The 27,368-nt window shown below is 40.6% G+C and overlaps 1 protein-coding gene and 2 long non-coding RNA genes across 5 annotated transcripts in view; 2 read left to right on the top strand and 1 right to left on the bottom strand.

Annotated features, from left to right (window-relative positions):
• The window catches only part of LOC137840788 (uncharacterized), a 144,811-nt gene extending 124,820 nt beyond the window's left edge, over positions 1-19,991 (bottom strand). For all 3 annotated transcript variants that reach the window (XR_011087827.1, XR_011087825.1, XR_011087826.1), the window contains exon 1: positions 19,859-19,991. This is a non-coding gene — a long non-coding RNA (uncharacterized lncRNA). The remainder of the gene's footprint in view (positions 1-19,858) is intronic.
• Positions 81-6,911, top strand: LOC125978273 (uncharacterized). Its single transcript, XR_007484974.2, has 2 exons — positions 81-292; positions 5,441-6,911. It is a non-coding gene; the product is annotated as an uncharacterized lncRNA (long non-coding RNA).
• Positions 8,456-26,288, top strand: sptlc3 (serine palmitoyltransferase, long chain base subunit 3). The gene is made up of 13 exons (XM_049735449.1): positions 8,456-8,614; positions 10,056-10,258; positions 11,362-11,553; positions 12,174-12,328; positions 13,525-13,673; positions 16,472-16,596; positions 17,634-17,727; positions 19,253-19,358; positions 19,789-20,008; positions 22,835-22,961; positions 24,583-24,718; positions 25,245-25,374; positions 25,453-26,288. The coding sequence occupies exons 2-13, from the start codon at positions 10,157-10,159 to the stop codon at positions 25,513-25,515; spliced, it is 1,599 nt and encodes a 532-aa protein (XP_049591406.1). The 5' UTR covers positions 8,456-8,614; positions 10,056-10,156; the 3' UTR covers positions 25,516-26,288.
• Positions 26,289-27,368: the final 1,080 nt, after the last annotated feature.

Here is a 27,368-nt window from a genome sequence, read left to right as displayed (position 1 = left end):
CTCAATTTATATTCACTCATCATCCTGTCAGCCCAGTTGATGCTGCTGACTCGTCTAAACTTGTGTGCTTGTTCCCTTTTTCAGATGTTAACTTTTTATGTATGAACTACGCATGGCGCCACTAAGTAAAAATCAGCACATTGCTGGTGCCGCAGTTTCCCGGCACCTTGCGTCTACTGAAGGCAGCTCGAAGCTCTCTCCATCTGTGTCACCCTCGCACTTCATCGTGACACACTTATTGCCTTTGTGCTGCCTCCTCATCAAGCCGGAGATGCGGAATGCTGGCAGACAGGTATGAGAGCCTGATTGTTTTTACCTTACAAACAGAAGACTAAAAGACTTTGATGTGATGTTGTTTGTGACTTCACTTTCAAGCTGATACTGAGAAACTGATGTTTCCTTGCGCGGATTCAATGACTTTATGTCTGTGTTTGCCGTTTTTTTTAACGTTTTTTTACTCCTGACAAGTTCACGTTGTAGTCGAACTTTCAGCAGTAATTAGCTGGCATACGTAGACTATCGATCCCTCATACCCTGAACAAGATAAGTGAGCAGTATACCTGCAAAAATGGTAGGATGGAGGAACTTTTGTGGAGAATTATTTATAGCTCACTAAAGTAACCAATTTATAGTCAAGACAGTCGCTATCAGTGTCACTATTAAGGTTTATTTTAGTTCATATTTAACTCTTTCTCTATTTCTCAGTGGATCAGAGAAGAATTTAATCATCACTGGTCTTTTCGTGTTCTCCCTGTTTTTAGCTACCACTTGAAGTGTGTTTGTTTTGGTAAAGCTGCAAAATCAGCTGCCTGCTTTAACATTAAATATTCATGAACAGCAGTGTAGTGGGACTAATGCAGAAAGGTCATTTAAGAATGGTCAGTTTGGCCGCTCATAAACATACGGTGGATAGTGATAAAAAATTGTAAGACCCTTGGACCTACATGTGGTTCTTTCTCAGTCATATTGAAAATTCCAGCAATGTATATTGCCAACTCCTCTGAGATGCAATAAGTGTGTACTATTCATATTTGTGAACATTAGATCATTAAAGAGTTGGCCGTTGCACTTTACATTTTTTGTTGCACAAGCAATAAGAAATGGTTTAAGCGTGAGGAAACCAAAGCGGAATTTCGTGCCAAAACAAACAGAAATTTTCCATGATGCAGACTTATCTGCATTTATATAACTGCGCCAAATGATAAAAGCACAGAAAAAAAAGCATAAATTAACAATTACCTGAAAATTATATTACAACACATTCCTCCTTTGGTTAAGAATGTGCATTTTTATATTTTATTTCAAGCAATTGTCCTAAGTGCACTGTGGCATTGCCAGCGTGTAAAGAGAGACAGTTTAAATGGCCATTTTTACTTTGTATTGAGCATTAACATAATCATTTCATCTTTTCTAGTTAAGGCTCTTTAAGTCATACAGGCATAAAGGCCATGTGAGAGTAATCGCACAGGGTATGGTTCAATGGAATGGGAGTGGCTGCATGCAGGGCCGGCAAAACAAATCACATTACATCTCAATTAACACCGAGGAGGCCTCGTGAGTCCAGCCTGAAGTCTCAGCAATAAACCTCTCAGTCTTGCACACTACTACCTCGCAGGCATAGCTGCTACCTTTCCATCTATATACTGGATGATGAGTAAGAGACCACGCTCACAATAAAGGAATCTATCTCAGTGGGCAGAGAGAAGGTCTGGCTGTGAAGCTAAATATTTGGAGAGCATCTGGGGTTGCATAAGATACAATATTATACAACACAATACAATTAGTTTGATTGAAAGACAAACGTGTATGAACTGATTAACATATTACACTGCAATAGTATCAGTAAAACAGAGGGTCCATTTAAATGCACATTGAGTTTTTTTTTTTAAACGTTCGGTAGAACTGAACACAACCATGAAATTATATGCGACTTCAATGAAATATCAATTTATCTGGAGTGAAAACAGTCAAGAATTTGCAATATCAATTTAGCTGGAGAGAAAACAGTCAAGAACTTGCAATCATCAAATGTCAAGCAATACAAGACCCCAATTGCCGGTTAGCTTGCGATTTTAATTAACAACTTGGAAATTGGAAAAGCAAGAACATACAAATTCTGGCATGACATTCTGTCATTTTTAATGAACAAGCTAACCTCAGCTCAGAGATGTTTGAACCAAAGGATTTCATACATCCTTAACATTGATAACCTCTCACTTGGGGGCTTCTTAGCAAAAATATTAAGGAACCCTTACAAGGTCTCACAAATTCCCCTCCCAAACTCCTGCAGCACCCACGTTGAGCCCTCACTGCGCACTCTCCCATCCCACTGCGCCCTGGCTGCAGATCACTGATTAAACAATCTCAACAAACATTTGTCAAGCTATTGAGTATGCTCTGAGTGTTTGTTCAGTGGCTGCAGCTTTTAATTGCTTGTTTTGAAGCATTAGATGGTTACTGAAATTGAAGCAAGTTGTTATTGTGCTTGTTTTTTTTTTGTGTTACTGTTCACATGCATGATGATATTGCATGTCAGCAACCACATTTGAATTGCTTTAACTGTCTCCCACATACATTTGTTAAACAATTAGAATATCATTACACAATGAATTAAATAGACATTGACATACAAACAATTATGTCTGAGAGTGAATAAACACGTTGTGAAAGTAGCCCAGCGGTTACTGATGTCACCACACATCCACCACTCAGCTGGTTACATTGCCCTCCCTGCTGCCCCAGCCTCAAAATATAATTAGCTTGATTGGAATCTGTAATTCGTCATAGGTGTGAATGAGAATGACGGGAAGGCAATGTGTCATCTCTGACTGGGTGTCAGTCTATTCAGAGAAGGGTTACATCAACTCTTGTCTAGTGTCAGCTCTAAGTCACAATTTGGCAAAGAAGAAAAAAAAAATCAATAGACATGTCGAAAAATAAAACACTTAGTGAAAATAGTTTTGGGGTAATCTGTCGGATCCTTTTATAATCGTTAAAATAATAGCATCAGTAACTTTTCTAGACAATTGTAACAGATAAAAGTAAACAGATAAACCTGCAACACAAAAATAGATAGATTTGAAAATCTGGTTCATTATTAGTCATTTTATTTTTATTCTCATTACAATCATGAAATAAACATATTACAATACAGTCGCTGTAAGAAAGCGCTTCACAGAACAGAAGACAACCTTGAAAAAGGAATTTAGTTACTTAATTGATGAATAAATTAGTTATGTTACTGATTACTTGTTTTTCTGTATGATTATAATTATTATAATTAACATTGTTGAATAATGAAATGACCTAAATCTGTGCTTTGTTTTTCTTTGAGGTTGAAAATTTAAAAGAAAAATTGAACAATTGAAGTCACACAGAGCAGCAATTGCTTTTCACAATACTGTACTTCTACAATGCTGTATTTTAAAACAAAATATAAAATACATTTACAAGATAGTATTTGCAAGCATCATGTAGTATACCAAGTGAAGGGTGAAAACAACACACAGAAAAATATTTGGTGTTAAAATGTCAACTTGAATAAGGCTGACTACTTGAGTGTCTCGTCATTCTCAAGGCTATATGCTTCAGCTTGCATTTGTCTCGGAGCACATTAAATAAAGCTGATGATGAGTGACAGGAACTTTTACATCTCGCCCCAATTAGCGACTCACCCTCGTGTCCATCCCCCTCAACATTTGCAACTGGGGAGCATTTACACAAGCCCATCAGTCACTCACCTTATCATAACCCAATAATGAGCATGTCTGCCTCCACAAGCAACCCCAGCCACCAGACTCACTTCGCCTGTTGCCACCATTGTCACATCATGAACATGTCTTGTTTTTGTTCAAACCAGACTTGCATCATTAATTCACCATCACAGCAATCATGACTATTTGAAGCATTGATCTACAGGAATGGTTGCAAATGGACAAATCAATTTGAGGATTGTTTCCATTGGTTTAATGTTCAAAATGCTCTTTTCGGCATTTCTTCACAATATTGGTGATCAGCACCCTGTGTGCAGCCTTGGTTGATAGCATGAGCAGCTCCACTGCAGGATTCCGATTCCTTAAGTCAGCACAAAACGGTACATTAAACATTGAAACGCTTTTAGCGCTCCAGCTTGAAAAATAACACCCAGTAGCGTGATTTTTTCCCCCCACTGTAGCTGTGAACAGACCGACAGAGTCATACTGTTATCGATCAATGAGGGCTGAATGTGATGATCTTTCAATGATTTGTCTGGGAATTGAAGGTATTCAGGAAAACATAAACATACTTGTTAACCCTATTTCTATTTTCATCAAAACAAAACAAAAAAAAACAGCCCAGACGATTGAGAAATACTGCACTAAATTTGTCATATTGATCCTCACTCAGTTCCTCGGGTGAACATGAAACTTTAGCTTCCAGTTCCTCCTTCTGTGAATTTCCTCTATCGACTCCAGAACACTTTCTAAGTTGGTGAGTGATGTATGCTGGAGGCGTTGAGGCAGAATCTGCAAAGAATTTTATTTCATGCCTCGTGTTCAATGAAATATACAGAAGACTATCTGTGCTTTGCAGGAAAACACAGAACTTTGTTGGTCGGTCATTACTGTAGCCTCACAGAGCTCGTTTTGCAGATAAGGTACTTTCTAGAGTACTAATAATTACTCAGTAGTCCCTAAACTCGCACTTTTAACTACCAACTTCATTTTCTGTCAATCTCTGGAAAATAAAAGCCACATTTGCCAGGCTGACGCCATCCCACAAACCAAGATAAAACCTGCAGCACAGTGACAAGCACTCAAAACCTTTGCATGCCAAAATAAAACTTATTAAAATTCTACTCCTGCAGAAGTAGGAAGAATAACAAATATTGAATGTGACTTGCGAGTACAGTAGGCGTGATATTACCCTTTGAGAATGAGCTAAGCATTGTCAATAACCAGAGCCTGAGAGATAGTCTTATAATAACTGTGCTCCAAAAAAAAAAAAACAGTCCCTCCAGCTGTCTGTCTACGTTGATTTTTTTTCCTTTCAATTTCAGTTGCTGCACTAATGCAAATTTGATGGCATGGCAAACAAGCTCAAAGCACGATCCGTTACGCTTTTTTTTTGTACAGCCTGGCATGTTGCTTTTGCGTGTGAATGGCAGAGTATAATGACTTTGGCTATACATTGTCAGTGATTTATATTTTATGCAGATTGTGCCAAACGTCTCCTTTTGGTGTGACAAACTAAATTGCAGTGTGGCAAATTATTCTATACAGCGCGAGATCCTATTTTCATTTTAAATTGTATTTTTGATTCAATAGTTCAAACTGAAGAAAGTGACAAATTACTCTCAGCATGCACACAAACTTCACTTAATATAAAATAATGTATAACATATTTTTCACACACACCAAGGTGCAACACAGTTGTCACTAACGGCTTTCTTCACATACAGGATCCCTTCTGCTGACAGCTCAGGCCCTATAAACACACCGCTTTGCAGGATGTGCCACTGTGATTCCCATCAGCCTTGTATCCACGAGACAATATTTTTTTCCCTACACGATCCCGGACACGGCAGCCCGCCATCCATCCTCCTCGACACACTTGCCTGGTGTGACAGTAACTCGAGATTGGCCCGGTGAAGGGAGGAGAGGCCATCCATTAAAATCAACCCGTGTTGGTCCATACATCAACTGCCCCGCAGGACTTCACGTTCAGGAGGCAGTGTCTCACACGAGAATGTCCAGCCACTGCCTGTATGACTGACTTAGGACATGCTGGAGTGGAGGTATAATATGCGGTCTCAGTGGAGCTCCTCGGGATCCTGGATACAAGTAGATAGGAAACGGTAATTACAGCTAGGGGGGGTGCCTCACTGGGAGTCTCGAGCCTTGCAGAGAGTCGGTGTCGGAAGGCCAATTGATTTGTCAGGAGAACAAGTGGTTGGTGCGCTGGAAACATCGGAAAAGGCACTTTTGAGCACATTTGACTTCACAGAAGGGAAGTTTTTTGTCTCCTTGGTGACATAATTCTCCCAAGAGGGAATTGAGCCTTTCCACTCATCATTATTGAAAGTTCATTCGAGAAAATCACCTTGACTGACAGTGGTGATAAAAATCCTCAATTTATATAATTCATGCTTTTTAAAAGAAGATTTGAAGAAGAGTGACAGAATGATTCTGGTAAGAGCATATGAGAAAAGCAAAAATAGAGCGAGGCGCACCCAACATCATGCCCCCTCCAGCTTCTGCGAGTCATTTTAATAAGAGCTGCAGAACTTAATTAAGGTCAACACAAACAGTAAAGCACATCCTCCATCTTCAATTGCTCCCCTTTTATTTATTTTTTTATTCTCCACCAGCTCGCTGTTTGTGGCTCGCAACAACTCAGTGTCATTCTCCCACAATGCCAGACAGACCCTCCCTCTTGCTCCATAACCTTTCAAGCCGTCATCTCAGTAGTTGCTCCCACTCTCTCTATAAATATGTGTCGCAAAATCTGTCTTTTTCCCCTGCTTCTTTCCGACATGACAGTGTTCCGGATGTGAGCACTCAAAATTGGGATTACCGCAGTCACACAGGACACCATAGCCATCCAAATGCTTGTTTACAAATGGAGCAGCCGTAAGGCTTGCAAACAACACGTTTCAGTCTGTTCCTTCTCACTGAATACACACATACACAATATAAGATGTTTACATCCTGTTTAGCCAAGTAAAAAGTTCTGTGACCAAAAAATAGGCTGTCAAGGCTTCAACGTTTTCTCATTTCATCAATTCTCAGGGTGGTCTTAACAGACTTTGCATTACGCTAAAATCATTTTAAGGTGTCCCTCCTTGCAGCTTACAACAGAAGCAGCAGAGCACAACAAATGAAATCCCATTGCTGCCACTTTACCATCCAAATAAAAGCAGCCTTGTCTTACTTGCCTTGTCGGTGTTTTTAGGATTATGCGATCAGCATGTCTGCAAAGAGGATTTCATGTAAATGTGAGATGTGCACAAATACAAAAATTGAATCTTCTTTTGATGTGATTTCCCTTAATGCTGTATGATGAGAGTATTAAAATGAGGTCAGCCGGGCCTGACGAAGAAATTACGTGATTTAATGGCACCCCGGGGGAAGTTTAAATATAGCTCTGCATTACGACTGGTCTCCAACAGCACAGCTTGACACCTATAAACATAAGAATCCAGCATAAGTCAGGCTGTGAATACTGTGTGCAAATACCGCAAGCTTCAGCTTGTGCACGCAAAGGCTTAGTCAAATGCATGGAAAATGTGCCAAGAGGGAGGTGTGCTGTTCCAGATACTGCCGCTGGGTGGCCAAATTCCCCAAACAGCACACTAATACTTACAAAAGGTGATGAAATGCATAATATGCTGCATTATTTATCTGGAACGGGTATTAATACTAATGGTTACAATAACATTAAACAAGAATTAGCCAGCAGCCAATTTTACATGACATTAACATTAAAGTGGTATTTGACTGTGACGCCCCACTGAGCACTGTGTGTGGACTTCACCATTCATTTGTATTCAGGGTAATCTCTTTCGTGGTGACTTTTAATTAATTTCCCCATCTCATCTTAAAAAAGGGCATGTGCATTTACTAGTCTTATGGTAACTACACGAGGCAGGAAAACTGGGTCTTTGGGTAATGAAACAATCCTGTGTGAAAATTAAAACATCAATCAATAACAACCAGGATAGATTTCATGCCGGGAAATTAAGTCCAATCTTCTATTGCACTGAGGAAATCAAGTGAGATGTTTTTTAAATGGTACTTCTCATGCTGGGGATGCATTTCCTTCTTCTTCTTGAAAGCCATTAGTTTACAGACGAATATACAGTCTGACTTGCGGTTAGGGGGTTGAGCACAACACAGTAAGTAACTTACTCGAAATATATTAAGGTATAAATGTATTCATTTTATTTTATCCAATGCATGAGGGGAGATTCCGTTTTTATTTTTAAATCTATAAGCTAACGTAACGCACCAAGCAGAAATGGGTGCACGGAATAGGGGGGAAAAAAAATCAAAGTTAGGGTTAGAAAAAAATTAATCAGATGAGGGAACTGTCCCTGAGCAATCTTTGTGGTTCTGAGCCTTGCTCGAGGAAACCTCGGCAATGCTCAGGAAGAGAACTGGCAGGTTTCCAACAATAAGACTTAATTTCAGTATTTTTGGTCCGTTAAAAGTCTCGACTATGGGCTGAATACTTTTCTTTTATGTTTTCACTGACACTGTCAAAGATATATTGCATATATGTATGCTTTCTTTCGTGGTGTTTTTACATCGGTGCAGAGATACATTACATAGTATTACTACCATGTGATACAAAGTATTAATTGAAGGTGGGGTGGGGTGGGGTGGGGGAGATGAAAGGTGATTTCTTGTTGTGCCTGTGACACTTTATGATTCCATTTTGTTCATAAAGAAATACATGACTTCACCTCTTTATACTTGTCAAGATCCTATCCATTCTTTTACTATCTGGATAACAAAGTCGGTGCCACTGCTTCACACGGCTTCGGTGGAAGTGGCAGAGAAATAAAGAATACATTTCTTGCAATCCGGTAGAAGAACAAGCAAAACGTCTACATTCAAGACAGCAAGTGAAGGTAGGAGAATGGGAAGCATTAGATCCCTTAAATGCAGTGTGCCAAGACTGCGGTGGCCTCTTCTCATTTCATTTATTCTCTCTCTAACAGCTGGAATCCACCCAACAGAAACGTTTCACAGCGCTGTATCTTCTTATTCTGTTTTTTCCTCTTTAATCGCAAATTCCCCTGAACTACCAGCGGTCCTATACAGTCTTTATTCATGTGTCAAGTTGCGCCCCACCTCCCACGAGCTCCCTCCCTAACAAGGGAGCTAGTGCCCTGATCCGAATGACAGCAGATTTTATGCGTCATGCCACAGAGCATCCCTAACATTGCCCAGCGCAGTCTCAGAAGCAGTTTGATTGGAATGAAGAAAACAATTTGCAAGGAGACACAGAATGTGGCAAATGTTGATTTGTGAAAGATAGTCTTGTAGCCCCAATAATAAACAATCCCCATTTCAAATATATTAGACAGCAAAATTTCCCTTGCTGAAAGTTGTAGCTTAATGTAGTCAAGTGTGCACAGTCCAAAGAAAATGATAATACATGACATTATAGCTCTTATGTTTAAGAGCGCTTACTTTCTCCAAACATCTCTTTGAGTTCTATTAACCAAGCCGGACGTTCTGTACATATACATAAAAATATGTCATGAAGTAACGAATTCAATTATAATAGACTGTGCTGATCACACACGACTAAAGCCCAGACTTGTTCCTCACAATCACTTTTCGTATGCCTCCAAATGGACAATTTGAAATAAGCAGCTGCCCCAAAAGCCAGGTTGCCAGTCCAGCTCTGGAAACAAGGTAAAGAGCCAACTTTTATTTTGACCTGACAGTAAAAAAGCGCCTGTGAATTGTGTGTATCTGTGCATGCATCGGTGTCATTTGATAATTCATTAACAAATGAGCTATGCCATTGACTACAAATTACTAGATTACTGTTTGTGCCTGACAAATCAATGTCACCAGGCTTGAATGAACGAACCACGGTGTAACTTTAAACTCATATGTTCAGTGTCAAACTCAAGGCCTGGGGGCCAGATACGGCCCGCCACATCATTTTATGTGGCCTGGGAAGACAAATTACTAGAATTGCAAATTGTCTTCACTTTTAATATCTTTTTTTTTTTACTCGTCTTATTTGAAAACGAGTTATTTGTCAGTTTGTTTTGTAGCTTTTACTGCATATGATATGAGTTCCTCATACATTTATTTGGGTTGACAGTCTTAATGGCCCTCCAAAAGAATAGTCAGAAAAAGTAAAGTCTATCATGGTTGCTTCCAATGCTCACTCATTGCTTTTTGTGAATGGACTAACCCCATTTTCATACTGTGCATGTGCAGACTTGATTCAGCAAGACAAACCAATTTGGTTGCATAGAAAAAGCACCACGCAGTCCCTGCGTAACAATACTGCAAATCGTAACAACGGCATGCTTTTCCCCCTGACAGCAATAACAAACTAATGGGAGGATGACCGTGACGCGGCACAAAGAGGAAGTCAAGTCACCTTGATACCTGCACAAAGTTGACAGCCGGCACACTCGAGCGCAATGGTGCAGGGGGGAGTATGGTGCGACCGGCCCCTCATGGAAACGTTGACCCATTCGGATCAAAACGGACTGAAACGCAAAGAGGTTTCACACACGACACAGGTATGACCTCCGCACGTAAATCTATTTTATAATCTCAGTTAAAAGTTTATACGCTAAAGAAGCGCACGGCTCATTTTCAAGCGATTCGTTTCTACCTACAAGCAACTTCTAAAAAAATAACAAATCAAACTTGCGCGATTGGGTTAGGTATTTGCTCTGAAGTAAATTAGATTGTCCTAAAGTGAAGTAAAAGACCCCGCCCTTGTTACTTTGCCTGCAAACCAAAGCAGGTTTTCTTTACAACTGAGCTGTGGAAATGAGGAAGCACTTCTGCAACGAGGTTGCGCCGATTTTGGTCCACCTATTGGCCGGCTTCTGTTTTTTTGTTTTGTTTTTTTTTGTTTTTTTTTTTGGGGGGGGGGGTCTGTCATTTCACGTTTTATTTTTTGCAAGTTGGGTAGCTAGAAAAGTAGTGATCAAATCCGTTTTTTTAACTAGGAACCTCCCCCAAATGTGTGATGTACTGTACAGTTACAATTGTGATTCTGAATGCATCAATTAATCAGTACTTCATGAATGTTAAGCTTCCATATTCACTTGTCATCTAACAAAATATATATATTTTTTATTGCACAAAAAATATTGATTATGCTTAGAATAATTGCTAAAAGTCACCGCAACCAAAGTGGGATAGTTTAAAGGTGTCACGTGAGTGTCATTATCTAATGCAGAGATCCTGCCAGTCGTGGGCCCTAAGAATTTTCATCCCAATTCTCCCCAAACAAATTCCCCTTGAAAGATGTCTAGATTTACATATTTTTGCAGGGTGTATAAAAATGTAGATTCACATAATGGATTATGGTAATGATATTGATGTTTTCTTGTCATTGCATTTAGCACTGCTTAGTCTGTGCTCACAATCACGTTTCACAAATTCCATTACTGCCCCTTGTTTAACTTATGTGGGCTTCTTGTTGTATAAAAAGGCTCGTAGCTGATTGCTTCCACCAGGAACCACAAACTAGAGTCCTCTGAAAATGTGCCCATGCTCATCCCGTTATACCTGCGCTCACCCGGCGAAAAAAAAACCCAGTGTTCTATGGTATTGGCCTCTCGTTTCTAGATCACAATATGCAAGTGCTCATCTGTGGTGTCTTGTATAGAAACATGCTCGGGATCCAGAAGTCACCTATGGCCAACACAGACAGGAAGGCTTTGAAAAGGCGCCTATGCACGTGGCTGTCATGACATACCTGGGCTTTGGCATCGTCACCCTCTTTGGCTACTTCAGAGACTTCCTCAGAGCTGTGGGCTTAGAGAAGCGCAATCTTGCACAGGAACGAGTGGAACAGAAGGTACCTTGCCGTCATTTCACTTATCAGCATATTGCCTGCATCCACACATCGTGTGGACCACAACGATGCACAGTTGGTGCCACAGCCTGTGCGTGCCTTGAGTCTCAACACATTGTGTGTTGCCCCAATTAGGTTAAATGTTTACTCTTTAACGCTTTCTCCTTCGTGTATGGACAGTACATCTTGACACGAATGTTGCTAGGGGTGAGACGTACAGCACACCACTGGAAGAATCTGTTGGGAGACCTAATTAAATCTCAGAGGAGCCTAGATATCATTGCTTCTGTGCTTAACATGTTAGAGAAGACATAAAACTGCCATCCACACTGCTGCTGTACTGCCAGAGACGTAACATAAGAATTGAAGCTTAAAATTCCATATAAGTTATCTCGATGTGAACATACATCAACTGGTGTATGAAAGTGAAATATATACAGAAGCAGGAACTTTGGCAAGACAGAGAAGTGAAAATAGTCTGAGGACAAAATCTTGAACATAACTGAAATGCAGTGTCGGTCTGGCCAAAAAAGTTGGCAAAAACTCAAAAGTATGACTCACAATTTTTCAATAACTTAAATATATACTATATATAATATGAATATGACGCTTTCTACTTGCAGGATTTTGTACCACTTTATCAAGACTTTGAAAACTTCTACACTCGAAACCTGTATATGAGAGTACGAGACAATTGGAACCGGCCGCTATGCAGCCTGCCAGGACCCGTCTTTGACCTGATGGAGAGAGTTTCTGATGACTACAACTGGACATTTCGGTACTGACAGCTTTGACAAACTTGCCCAATCTTTCAGCCTGAATTTCAGTAAAAGCCATTTGAAGGTTTTCCCACAGACCTCAGCAAGGACATAGAGCAATAAAATAAGAAGTGAATGTGATTTATCAGCTACAAAGGCACTTTACACTATGCACTAAAGATGCACATCTTAAGCGAAAGATATTTTGGACAAATTTATGGTTCCACCTTTGTGGGAAGCGAGCGCATATATTTTTGTGAGTGCAGTTGCAGTTTTTGTCGCAATACTTGAGGTTTCCCAGAGCAAAAATGGTATGCCCTTGCTCAATTTTACTGACTTGGTGCAACTTTTTGTGAATGAAAGAGTCATTTACCACTAGTTTGATGAACAGCATTGTAATTATGTTCCTATCTGCTTCAGTTCGCAACTAGTTTATTTCGTTATATATTGTACTTTTAGTTCTGAATGCATTGTTATGATATGATTTGTTGTGAATGTGCTGTATGAATAGCTCCATACGGTATCTCACACTTGAGATGGTTCTGCTCATTCTAACAGCTCAAGAAAATCTTAAAATGAGCAGTAGCATGAGGAGAGGATATGACATTATCAGTCACAGAATTGGGGGTAATCGTGGATTAACAGGTTTCAATGAGAAGTTCGAAGTCTGATTCTGAAATCTTAAAATGAGCAGTAGCATGAGGAGAGGATATGACATTATCAGTCACAGAATTGGGGGTAATCGTGGATTAACAGGTTTCAATGAGAAGTTCAAAGTCTGATTCTGAAATGGGGCAGGAATCTTTAATTAAAATGTGGATATGTAAAGAAATTATCATTTTAGTTGGACTGAACTTTATTATGATTATAAATGAAGTTGAATACACAGGTAGATTGTACACTTAACCTGAATTAACTTTGTGTACTTGAACTCGTGACTCACATTTATTCACTTTTGTGTTTGAAGTTAAAGTCTCAATCTCCAGTTTTAATACTAAATTGAGTTGTAAAGTGATTTGATTCGTGTTCCTCCTTTAATAAACATTTGTTATTGCGCATCTCATGAATAAATCAGATCAGAAGTAATGAGTTTATATTGTAAACTTCTTTGTAATTGGACATTTATGTGCTTTTAATGCAGTGTAATGGAAGCGTTGTATGTGTTGGGGAAACAACAAAAATACTAATGGATCCCCTAATGCTTAATTGCTTGCAGATTAACTGGCCGGACAATATACAACGTCATCAACATGGGCTCCTACAACTACCTCGGCTTTGCAGAGAACAATCCCGATTACCTTGAAACGGTGGCAGACAAAGCACGCCAGTACGGGCTCGGCGTTTGTAGCACACGGCAGGAAACAGGTAAGCACGTGGCCAGCGTCACTTTGGGGGGGTGGGGAATAGAAAAATTATGAAAGTGAGCACACCTCTTGTCTTCTTGAGCTAGTTTGAGCAAAGCCATTAATCCAGATGGCAGTGTCTCACACGGTTTCAGAAGACATCAGCGTGCATCTGCTTTACATCACTGACAGAGCATGAATATGCCCAGTCGCAAACGAGATATGAAACTCCATTTCCCTCATCACATATGCCATCATTTATTATCTTTCTGGTGATTTATACTGTCTGCAAGTTTAATTATCTTTCAGTAGCTGCAATGTTGTATGAATTATTCACCCTTTGTTAAATTATGTACCGCTCGGGCACAAGCTGAGATCATTATAAGTTCGTCCAATGCGATGGGGAAATTACATCTTATAATGTTATGAAGCACGATGGACATGAGGCGGGATGCAAAAAGAGCACATGTGTGAAGTGTTGGATCAAAGGGAGGCATATTGGGCTTCAGATGAATTTTGAATAGCATGGGGTTTTCTGAAAATCTTGTTTCTGATGACGTGACAGTGGCTTTGAGTTCTGGGTTGTAGGCCTTTTTGGATTCAAGTGTTATTGTGATGAAATCTGTGCCTGCATGACCATCCTTTCAGCCTGCAGCTGAAATGTAAACATGGAACTCGTCAAACAGGTCGCATTTCTGGAAAGTTTTAGAAAACTTCAATGTCACTCACCTTGTGTTAGCCGTTTACTTTATGACGGTGAGATGACATCGCTGCGTGCTCTATAAATAAAACATTTGCCTAAGAGTATAATTGGCCTTTTGTAATTTACTGTGACAATATAAGCAAACAATACTTAAATTGTTACTGTTTTGCCATGATTTTTTTTTTCTAGTGTGAAATATGCGATAAGAACAAGCAAATACATAGTGCTTATGATTTATGCAATGTATTTTTTTTATCTGTTTTAAAATGCTCAAATATGTTTTCCATAACTTTCACTTTTTTATGCTCTCAAGACTGAAAGTGAAAGAAATAACTATTTCTCACGAGACCTTAGTAAGCATCCATTTCTAAATACTGTCGTGTATCAGTAGGATGACAGTTTCTTGGCATGTCATATCTTTCAACGGAATTTCACCAACATTTTTGGGGATCTTGTCATAACTCAAAGTATGTGGTAGATAGTCACAAGGTAAGGCAAGGTAGTATGGCTCAAATGATTGTTCCTGCGTCTTATTTTTGTTTTAAATTGTGACTATTGTTGTCCCAAAATGTGCTGTACTGTTATCACAAAATCAAAATATGGATGGAAACAGGAAAATGATTAGCACAGTGAAGACGGTCATCATCAAGGAAGGAAAATACAGAGACCAAAGTGACAAGGTCCCTCCTAACTTGATGAAAAGATAAGAAAACTGGCCAGGGAAGCTGCCAAGAGGCCGCCAGAAACACCTGAGACTGCAGGAATTTCTGACAAATACTTGCTGTTAACTATCTTTTGACTTCCTTATATGCTTTTCAATTTGAAGCTACACGACAGGTAGCATATAAAGATAAAGATAAATACATAACAAACAAGGTTTAGGACTAGCGTTGCAAAACACTAGTTCCTGGTGATCCCCCGCCCTCTCTTCCCTAAGTGACAGGGGTCATCACATGACCCATTGTGAAGACCTGAGCAACATCAAGTTGGCTGTGACAACAGTCACCAAGGTGTGTCGGAGAAGGCTGGGAAAGTGCGTTGGGGGTTTGCATCTAAGGAAATAACTGTAGTTAGGACCCCAAGTGTAGTCCTGGAACTTTTCTGACATACAGTGTGTATTTTGCAACTGTTAGCAAGCCTAATGTTTGAAAAAGACAAACATGTTAAACATTTATGGAGTTGATGACTAACTCATGGTTTGACTTATCTCGCAATCATCACTTAGGTATTGATAGATGCATTCAGATGAAAGGCGGACTATAAAGAAGTCTGTCAGTATAATCAAAGAGCACATTTTATCAACGTGACCAAAACGTGCTACCATAACAACGGCAGTTCTTTTATGGCATACTGTGAGTCAGGGTTTTAGACGCAAATCATTAACTCTTCTTTGGGACTCCTCATCCGTATGTGACAACCTCATTCACATGCTTGAATGAAGGACAGAAATAAACAACTAATAGACTGATATTTTTCTCCACTTCACTGTTCTGAATGCGACCTGTTGTAACAGCATAAAATAGTCTATTTGCTACACAAACACATCTAATGAGATCTAATTCGGCGGGTTCAGCCACTCTGCCTTTACCGAGATATTAAGGCTCAGTTTTGATCATGAAGAGCATTATCAAGATTGTGAAGACAACGTGCAGCATTGATGAAAAATGGTGCACTCGGGCTTTCAGCCCTGTTGATGAAACCCATAAATCAATGTGACTGGGCACAATGCTCTATGGATTTGAACGTAATGAAAATCACCGTAAGGACACAGCTGCGTTGTCATGTTATGTTTTTTTAGGTCCATACTTTATATTGGCTTTAAAAATGTGCTGCTACACCACTTTGTAATATTGCTTATATGAAGAAAAGTTTTTGCAAAGCTCGTAAAGTGCAGTTAAAGTTCAGCTTTAATTAAACCATCTTTTTCTTTTAATAAAATTGATGTTTGCAAAAGGTCCATGGTAGTGTACTGATGAGATCATTTCCTACTTGCTTATCAGAATCGCTCTCCAGGTTATCAACTGAACAGGATGAGCAGTATAGAAATTAAAAAGATGGGTTGATTGCAGTAAGAATGATGTTATGTTTGATTAATCCGTACAATTTCTGTCCTTTAGGTACCTTGGATATTCACATAGAGCTTGAAGATCAATTGGCCCGTTTCCTTGGAGTGGAGTCCACCATGGTGTTTGGGATGGGTTTTGCCACAAACTCCATGAACATTCCTGCACTTGTTGGCAAGGTATAAATGCCACACGATAAAAGAAAATCCAACTGAGATACTGAATACTGCAACAAAAAAAGCTACTCGTGTACTTAGCCAAGCTCTTGCTGCGCTCTTGCATATGGCCTAAATTAATAAATAACAGTCAACTTTACTCAGCTCGGAACAAATCCGACTCACCCCATTAATTAAAATAGTCATAATTAAACATAACAGTCGCCGGGAGATTGAGGCTCGGGGTATACATAGTTGTCTTGAGATACACTGACAAGGAGGGGCACGTTTTTGTTAAGAGCACCTCTCAAGGGTATTATTAACCATGCAACTTGCCTGTCGGCGCACCAGTCAAGCTCATACACAGACAGTACGGGTTACCAGGGGCAACGTACGGCATGGATATCTGATTGGATCGGACAGGACGAAGGGGACTGTTGAACTGATGAAAGTGTGGCAGCATTTATGCAGCTCAAGAGGTTGCAACCCCCACTGTAACCCTGCGGGGGCAGGGAGGGTCAAACACGTTGCCAACTCTGACCTACGATGCGATGCCAAGACAGGGCAGGCCTTGCGTTAGAGTGACAGCAGCTGTTAGTCCAGGGACTGCGCCAGTTGGATCCGAAGCCCAAGGGAGGGTTTCTGTCAGTGAGATGGTGTCAGCATACCCTCAACAGGAATGAATTTCAATATACAGTATGATGTCAAATGCTTATTAGTGTGTCAGTGTTGTGTATGATAAATAGGCAGAGAAGGCTTCGTGGTATATTCTGTCAATTTGCACGCTAAAACAGGTTGTCCATAAAGTGTCTTTACTAAATGATAAACATGCCTTTTCTCAAGTAGCCATTTTCTACCGTTCATTTAACAGAACTTATTTCATCAACGGGGTGCCAAATGTACAATAATTCAGTGTGATTTTGGGAAAAAAAAAAAAAAATTGATAACCACTGAGTTCATAGAAAAAGCTGACTGCGCGCGCCTCTGCAGCAATTTGGATTTTGTGATTTACTCTTCGTCGTCAGAAATAATTGGGTTTCAAACTGTTCTTTTTTTCCAAGGGCTGTTTGATCCTGAGTGATGAGCTCAACCACACTTCTCTCATCTTAGGGGCTCGATTGTCAGGAGCAACCATCAAGGTGTTCAAACACAATGGTGAGTAACAGCTGGAATGGCTGTTTGATAAGATGCATGTGTGAATGACTCCCATGAACATAGTTTGACTGGATTCCATTTTGACGCATCACGTGCAACAAATCCTTTTGTAACTAAGTAAATTCTTTTTGATTATGCAAGGGTTATAAAAGCACGTGATTAATCAGTGCAGGAAAGACTTGAAAATCGATGGTAAAAAAAAAGTGCTTAAAAGATGCGTTTCCTTGATCCGAGAAAGGTGCCCGAGCCCTGTATAGAGTAGACACAATATCTACTCTATTCATTAACATCTATTAATTCCAAACTATATGGATTTGCCTCAGGAAAGACCTACTTAACATTCTATGTTTGGATCAGCAATTGTGAAGGCTTTTACGAAAGGCTTCACTTTACAGCCACGACCGTGTTTACCCATCAGCGGAAAAGCTGAATACCTATTTAAATGAAAACGTCAATCTTGCTGCAATTCACCCTGCTATTAGATTGTCAAAGCCCGTGTCGTTAAACGTTTTCTTTTTTCAATAAAGGCCATAAAGATGTATTAAACATGAAAGATACATCAGTCGCCATACTCAGATAGGGAACACCGGCCGCGCTTTCAGTAGGCAGGACAAACGAGACGATCCACTAGTATTAAATGGATACTGACAGGTACAAGGCAAGTCAGTTATAGGTATTTCCAAGCAGCTCTCACAAGGCAAAGAGCCCGGAGGCACCTGAACAAATGACCTCTCGCTGCCTTTGAACCTCCTGCACTCAACTGCTGGAGAACTCTTATTAAAGCAAGGCCTATATTTACAAAGAGCCCACTGTGCCACACCCGAGATTAATAATTAACATTCAACAATATTACTTGGGTTGTATTGTAAGCATAAGCGCCCTATACAAAAAGTTGACAAACTAGTCTGTGCAGTGTCATGTATACTGTATATGTTGACATTGTCACTCAGCTAATGTCTAAAGTTCAGTAGCATTTCAGCAGGCCAAGAGAAACGACGGGACAATTGATGCACATGCCTGGAAGAATGCCTGTTCAGTGTGACACATGAGGCTGTGGTTTATCTCAAATCAATACTAATTTACTGTCTTTTCTTTTCCATGACAAGTTTAACTGATTCCAAAGTGTGGTGACATTGGTAAAATTAATCGTAGTAATCTTCTCTTCCAGGAAGCAAAAATATCAGAAAAGCATCAATTTCCTCGAAAGTAATGCTGCTAATGGTCTGTGATGAATTATTAGGTGTGATGAGCTGGCATTAAAGTAAATACAGTTGTTGAATACTGCCATCTGCTGGTTGCTTAATACATTCAAAGGGTCACCATCGTGATATGATGGGTTGTGTGATTTTTACAATATCAAACCAATATAGATATTTCCTTATGAAATATGTTATTCAATTCATATAATGTTCAAGTTCTAAAAATTTATTAGTCGTGTACAATTTGATGAGAGTATGAACAATGTTGGTCAGAACCAGTTAACTTTCTGTATTGTAAAATCTGTTCTGTGCATTTTATGTGGAAGACATGGTCCATTTAGAGAAGCAGTTAAGAGACTCAATCTGCTCAGGGCAACCTCGAACCCACAGGCCCTGGAGGAAAATCCTGATTATGGTGGAAGGCATCTATAGGTCAGTTCCGATTACGCCACGCAGACTCACACTGTACAATTGTCTCTCAGACAGCAGTTGGTATAGCTTACTAAGTAAAGGCTTCCAGGTGGTCTTAACTGTGTGTCAATTTCAGTAGCGAGTTGAAAAGAACAGTGTGTCTCAGGCACTCCATCTGCTCATTAGCTCCAAATCAAGGCTAAATAGAGCTGCAAAGGTTGATTAGGCCAAACTCGGAGCTCCTTTGATTCATGGCTCTTTTTTCCTTTGCCTTTTGCATGAGCTGCTTAGCCCCTTTGAATTATAATACTTACTGCACGCACATAAACAGGTTTTGTAATTTATTCAGGAGTCGGTTTCGTGCATGTTCCCTTGATGTTGCAGCATTGTTACAAAAGTATGTATAAACTATCATTGCATCAAACTTTTTTTTTTCATTATCCCCCATCAGCATGGAGGGCTCAGTGGTACGACTGCCCGAACTGATTGCACTGAAGAAGAAATATAAAGCATGTCTGTACCTGGATGAAGCCCACAGCATCGGTGCAGTGGGGCCAGGAGGGAGGGGCGTGACAGAGCTGTTTGGGGTGAACCCAGCAGATGTGGACGTGATGATGGGCACCTTCACCAAGAGCTTTGGGGCTGCTGGAGGCTATATTGCAGGAAAAAAGGTGAGTGTACATTTTCTGCACATTCATTCACGTTTGTGGTTCTTTTGCAAGGAAACCACAGACCCGTTCAATATTAACAATATCAAAAAATAGGCTGCAATACATACATGGCTTTTTACTTTTCAACATCCTATTCAATAGTCATGTTTATGGCAGTTGTTGAAAAGAAATGACATTGGCTATAAGCAGCTTGAATGTTAGTCAAGTCTTCAGGGTGGCTGTGACTCACTTTTTCTTGAGATTGTTCGTTACATACTGTAATATTATACAAGTCTTACAAGCCCCACTTAAGGAACAAATTTCTTACTGAATGGTATTCAAAGTTTCGACTTGTGGACAAAAATGAATTGAAACTAGTTGTCTGCTTCCTGACTACTTTCAAGTAAGAAACTGTGACTCAGCTGTACAAGCAAAATAAACATCAGAATGTAATATTAATTTCCCCCAGAGGTTTATAATTCATGTAATCAATTTGGAAAAGAAACAAGGCTGATAATATTTCCAATAAAACGTGGGAAATAATATATTACTACAACGATAATGGATAGCTCTATGACACAACAACCATCATACTAGTAGAAAACTTTAAATTTAACTTGAGACCTACCTTGAAGCTATCATCATGGAGATGTGGAAATGGGAATGGTGGCTGTAGAATATAGTCAAGGTTGGGCCATATTCTTTAGCACTAGAGGCCAAACTAAAAGAAAATCTAACAACCATAATGGGAGCCCTGAGATGGTGATTAAATTAAAAATCTGAAAACTGGCATGTACTCAGACACAGGGGAACTGAAAGCACACGGGCAAAAATGACTGAATGAGATACAGGTGAGTTCAAGGAAGAAACTGATTGGCCCAAAACAGGAAGGAAATGACAATAGGAACAAATCAGCAGACCTCAAAACAAAAGTTTGATCTTTGCAGAAATTCCCTTTCTATATTGACATCCACAAATTGTATTATTGAGTTCGTGGTTTCTAAATGTTGAGTTCTTTTGACAATCTGTTCTTGATTAACTATTCATACCTTGGCACTACTCACTCAAGGCTCACATACGTCCAACAAATGTTGCTCAGGTTTTTGTAATTTCCATTTACTCCATTAAGAAGTACACTTTAGTACATAACCACACAGGTTTTGTGGCACTTGATTAGAATGCCGTAGAGGAAGTCAACATGTTGTTTGAATTAGGCATTGGGAACGGAACCCTTCCTGTCCTTTCCTTATGTTGGCTCACCCATAATAAGAAGGTACAGCTGGCAGATGGCCAGCCCCTTCTTGTGGCAGCCTCGGAACCGTGCTCCAGATTTAACAACGCACTTTTAACAGGCATGATCATGTTTGAAGTACCAACACTGTGCTTGGCAGCTGGCTGCAATAAAGTCCAGGATGAATCGAGCGAGATAGAACTTCTCGATATGTAGGTATTTGTTTGTTGGTGAATTTCTGGGTTGACCAAAAAAAACATCATATGGCTTCCGGGAAGGAGGCGTATTTGATGAGGGTAGAAAATGTGGAAATGCCAATGGTTAGGCTGCTTTTAAGTTATTTTGTTTTTGCACCGCTCCTCCTTTTGTGGATGCACACTGCAACATTAGTAATTGTGTTTGTGTCTGCGGCTGAAGGAGACTCTCTTAAGCTGTCACTCCACACCCCAGACGTAGGATGGATGTTCTCTCTCTGACATGTTGGCCTTATTGGTGATCTTGGTCACACCAAAATCCTGCGGTAAAAATCCCAGTCTTAAAACAAAACAGATGTAACGTCGGTCGGGGATTTGTATCCTGCGTTTGAGCATTTCCCCTCAAATCCCTTCCCCTCACATGTGCGCAAGGAAGCCGCAGCCGCCGCCCAGCGAGGACAGATGGCGAGAGTAGAAGCGGTGGCCAGGCATCATCACCAGAAATGTGTCATCACCCGGCACCCGTTGGCCGCCACACATTCCACCATAGCTTTTAGTCTGCTCCAACCTGGGAGCGCTTTCCACTCTCTGAGGACACACCATCAGATAGATTTGCAGCAATCCTGCTTCTCACATCTTTGAAACCAACGGCACAAGTCATTTCCCGCTGACATGTGAGAATAATGAGTATGATGGGGGCTATTCCATTTCGGTGTTCCACTCTGGCTCTCGGAGAGGACAGAATGGAAGGTGTTCCAAAGCTCACTGATGTAGGTCATTACGGTGACAGAGAGCCATTCTGCAGATTGATTTTCAGGTGGAGAGTGAACTTGGGCTTCCTCTAGTGGATTTTGCTCAGAAGTGCATTTCTTCCACTATCTTAACCAGACGAATTTAGGGTAAAGTGCATATTTTAAATATAGTGAACCCCATAGAGTCTAATATTCGTTGTTAGTAACTTACCAAATTGTTTTTGTGATGATCTTGTTGTGGCATCTTGTGGCAAGGAGCTGAAATGAGATGATGAGATTAATTTTGGCAAAAGTAGTGCTTTGCCACCATCATGAACTTAAATTTTAAATTTAAATTTTAGGCAATTTTTGGGCATCTTGGTACCAAGGAACTAAAAAGTGAGTTGAGTAGCTTCCATTAGACAAAAGTGTTTTGTCTCCATCTTGTGGCACCTATAGGCAATAATAAACCTTATATAGGTGGATTATAACTGCTGACAAGGAACTTGTTAAAGTGAGTTTAGGAACTTCTTTTAGACTAAAGTAGTGCTTTGCAGCCATGTTGAGGCACCTATAGTTTTTAGGTGGGTGTTAATTACTTGTAGAATTTTACTATCTGCGTCAAGTTTCAGACCCTAGACTGCACATTATTTCTTTCAGTGATGAACATGTTGCCGGACTTTCATTTCAGGAGCTGGTTGACTACCTTCGTAGCCGGTCCCATAGTGCCATGTACACCTCAGGCATGTCTCCTCCTATCGCTGAGCAGGTCATACGAGCCATGAAGTGCATCACCGGACAAGATGGCAGCACAGAGGGTAAGTACTGACTTGGATTTGACAAATACTATCCGCTCATCTCTATGTAAATCTTTACACCTGCGCATAATTTTTATGGAAACAAAAGCAATCTAAATCCGGAGGATTGTACCAATGTTAGCATTAGGAGTAAGTCCAGACCCGCAGGGGAAGACAAACAGCTGCTCGATCTGAAAATATGGAAGCAATTACAGGGGTCTGCAGTGGTAGAAAGGAGGGAAGGGTGGAGGGCGTGCAGTACCCCAGCACACGTGACCCTCACATAGAGGAAATCATTTTCATGTGTGTTTTAAGGAACCAAAGACCTCTGAATAGTTTCTGCTTTAATGGCATCAGACAAGAGGGCAGGGAAGTAGTCATTAGTTGCAGTACCACCAAAGAACCAGCGCCCCTTCCACACTGTGTTGTCAAGACCAGTAGAAGAACTATCCTAGCACAGTCCAATTTGCACCCCTGAATACCAACACCAAGTGAAAAGGTCACCAGCATCCTTCAGGTCATTGAAAGTGTATCTAAAGTTCTGCAGTGCTTTAATCAATATGATGGACTGGACTCTGGAATATGCAATCATGTTGGAGTGTCTGGCTGTCAACCAAACAGGCCTTGTATCTAATGTAGCCAAAAGAAATAATCGCAGAGACTTGTCTTCAAGCAAACACTCGTTCACAAACAATGACGCCACTAATAAAGTCTTCATTTGTCTTTGCACGTACACCACATTAGTTTGATCGTTCTTTTTCTCTCTCCCTCTGCCGTCCTCCTTTTTTCTCTTGAACGTAGAATTTCACACTTGAAAGCAAACTGGTCGCAAGAGCTCAGAAACTCAGACAAAGAGAACCTCCTTTGGAGTCTGACCCCTCTTCGTACAATAGCTGTGTCTGGCATCGGGTTTTTGACCCCCTTGCCCTCCATTTTCCACCCTTCCTTCTCCCTTGTGCAAAAGAGGAACAATCTACAAAATGTGGCCTGTGCTTCTGGGCTGATGCCGGCATGTTTTGTGTTTTCCCCCATTTAAGATAAGGAAAGTTCCAAATGCTTTCTTCCATCCCTTCCAATCGCTCCCAGGTAATCGGAGGTAAACAAAACCATGCTCAAAGACACAGCTGGGCCAGCCACGTTGCAAACTAGCTTGTTACGGAACACGGGTGGTGGAAGGGAGGGAGCGGCACCCCGGGCATGTTTGATTTGCTCGCGATACCTGAACTACACTTTGGCATCAAACGTGTGCATTTTGTATAAAATGCGTCGCAATCTGCAAGGACTCAATCTGGCAACGTGCGTGCAGGCACAGCATGCCTGTCTGTGGCCAAAACTGAACCATCTGCTGCTGCTGCAGCTGAGTTGTAATCAGCAACTTCATAGGAGGAGGCTGCACAGGCCCAGATGGAGGTGCAGGCCTCACATCGTAAGATAAGAACTCATTAGTTACTACTGACAGATGACTGTTTCCCTGCTAGTGGAAGGCATGAGGAACACGTATTCACACCGAAAGAACCAAAGTTCAGACCTTCGCCAAGGCTGAATAATCCTAAATGTGGCCATTAGACTCCTTCCATACACTCATTTTCTGCAATGCACGTTCTAAGTAGGGTGAGCTGATTCTTCCATGGTTCATACGCAGGTATCAGACGCATCCGGCAATTGGCTCGGAACACCAGATACTTCCGAGCCAAGGTGAAGAAATTGGGCTTCATCATCTACGGCAACGATGACTCCCCTGTGGTCCCCGTCCTGCTTTACATGCCAGGCAAAGTGGTGTAAGGATGCTCCAGTTGTATACGCAGGCCTCTGGTCTGGCTGCGCTACGCTTCTTGTCAGATGAACTGTGCGCAGTCCCATTTTAAAGCATTAAACGCAGTGTTGTTTGTTGTCACAAGTAATTTTCAGCCACATCAGCGCGTTTCATGTTGAAACGATTTGAACGGCTGCCACGGCCCACATTTAAAAGTTTCCATGAATCACTCGAGTGGACTGTTTGAGTTGACTCGTATCTGAGTACTGAAGAGAAAACATCAGGTAGCTATTATGCAGAGCCCACTCAGGTATACTATAATGTGTCTTCCAGTGCACGTTGACATGCGTGAACATTACAATCCCTGAGATGGAGTTACTGCGTTGTCACACGACAAGACAGGTTTCTTTTGAGAGACCAAGACCCAAATTAAAATGGAACTCGAAAGGCACTAGATAGCACGCAGCCGATTCGCAGCCAAGTCAAAATTGTGAATTTTCATTTATTGGCACGTAATCAATTGATCTTTTTATTTCTCTGTCACTAACCAGAGCTTTTGCTCGAGAAATGCTTGCGAGGAAAATTGCCGTGGTCGTGGTCGGCTTCCCCGCTACGCCGCTAACCGAAGCCCGCGCTCGCTTCTGTATGTCTGCAGCCCACACCAGAGACATGCTGGATGAGGTACGCACGTCCGAACAGTCTTGTTTAAACACAAGTGCGCGCACGCACACAGCTATGAAGCCTTTGCTTTGTCCTCAGGTGCTTCACCACATGGACGAGGTGGGAGACGCTCTGGGTTTGAAGTTCTCACGACGGAAATAATCCTCCTGTTCTGACCTCCTAATTGAAGATGACTTTGAGCCGGATGGTTAAGGGGACTCTTGACCTCTTCACTTCACTGTGTCAAAACCTCACAAATTCACACAGAAGAAGTTTAGACCACAGAAGTTAAGTCAGCACACTGAGTATCGTTTGATCAACAAAAGGTGATTGTGTACACGGAAATTTGGAAATGCATTGATGAATAAGGCCATACATACTCCTGCGTAATTTAATGACATTTAATATAGATTGATGACACTGTCACAAATGTATTAAATGCTGACTTGTCTAATATGGTCTCATCCTGTAACGGAAAGTGAAAATACGAGCCAGAGATAAGTTATGTACATTGGCAAAGGTATTCGGCCATCGGAATCAATGCGACTACAAATGTATCATATTGAGGTACCTCACTTGGGACATGGCTAACATGCGAGGAGTGCAGACAGCTGTGTAGACTTAATACGAGTATGTGTTGCGTGAGACGTGAAAAAGGGTCCAGACTTGGAGGGTACCACCCACGTTCAGCTGCAAGACAGCCAAATATTGGCAAGCTGCTTTATTTTGTAAGTGTAAAATGTGTTAGGGTTTTTTTGTTCTTTGTAACAAGTGAAGGTTTGTAAAGCCTCACCTGCCACAACTTTTAATATCAGCCAATCTGTGTAAAACGTGTCAGCTCGAATTTAAGAAAGGTCTTTTTATATTCTCGATCAAGATATGGATTTGAAAATGTTATTCTCTTTTGTATTAAAACACATTTTCCTTCTAAAGAAGTGTCGTTGAGTTTTTGATTTATTTTTTGACATGTATAATCACGATCTTGTACAAACTACAAAGATAAGATTATACAAGTGTGAAAATGATCCTTTATATGACGTGCCTACATAAATCACATCAATATGACATTCCAAAATATATACAAATGTCACATAAGCTTTCATTCAGCATGAATGATAGCCTCTGTGTTGGCATTAGATAATTTGTCATTGTTTTTAATCCTTCCAAACCCTGAGGAGGATGCAGAGTGTTGGGGCTTGTTTTGTTGGAGGCTGTCTCATATTTTTCACAGCTTTATTGTTGATGTTTTAAAGAGCAGCTTGTTCCCTTTGACGCACACAAACTACAACAGTTGCGAAGGTAAGCACGCGGGGTATGCAGCACCTGAGCCAACAGAAACCTAAACCGGCAATTAACGCAATGAGCTCCAAATTCTCCTGCAATGGGGTAATCAGTTGATTAACGCAGGAAGGATTTTGGATGGATGATAAATGTGTTTTTCACAACGTGTCAGACGGGCTCCAGTCGACACTTGTTTGCCCTCGGGTGTATCACTGCCTTTGTGTTCTTTAACTCTGTGTAAACAATGGTGTGATCGTATTTTATAAATGGGAAGATTTCTTGTACGATAAGTATGAAATGCATCTCCTTTCCAACAATATTCTCTAACTATTATTGAGCCAGGGCACATATTTTACATTTGAAAAAAAATATGGCACTAGCCAAACAAAAAGTGCATTCACTTAAATAATGGGCACACACATTCAGTGGAAGACCATATAATTGCTCGACCTGACATAGATAGAAGATACATTATCAATAAATCTGAAATGTTTGACCAAATAAGTGAAATTTGATTATTTTCCATGCACAGCACTCATGTTAAACTCTCATTGCACAATGATTGCCCGCATGAGGTTGAATATTACTCCGTTACATAAAAATAGAGGAAATATAGTTCAGATAAAATATGTACAGTATGTCCTTGTCGACAGAATGTGAAAGACAACCATGAACATATCTTTCATTAAAGAAATTACCGTACAGTAAAATACATATAGCTGGAGTAAGGCCAA

This window comes from Syngnathus scovelli, chromosome 12, assembly GCF_024217435.2.
Source record: "Syngnathus scovelli strain Florida chromosome 12, RoL_Ssco_1.2, whole genome shotgun sequence".
Taxonomy (NCBI): domain Eukaryota; kingdom Metazoa; phylum Chordata; class Actinopteri; order Syngnathiformes; family Syngnathidae; genus Syngnathus; species Syngnathus scovelli.
Note: the sequence above shows the minus strand (reverse complement) of the source record. Positions and strands in the feature narration are given on the sequence as shown.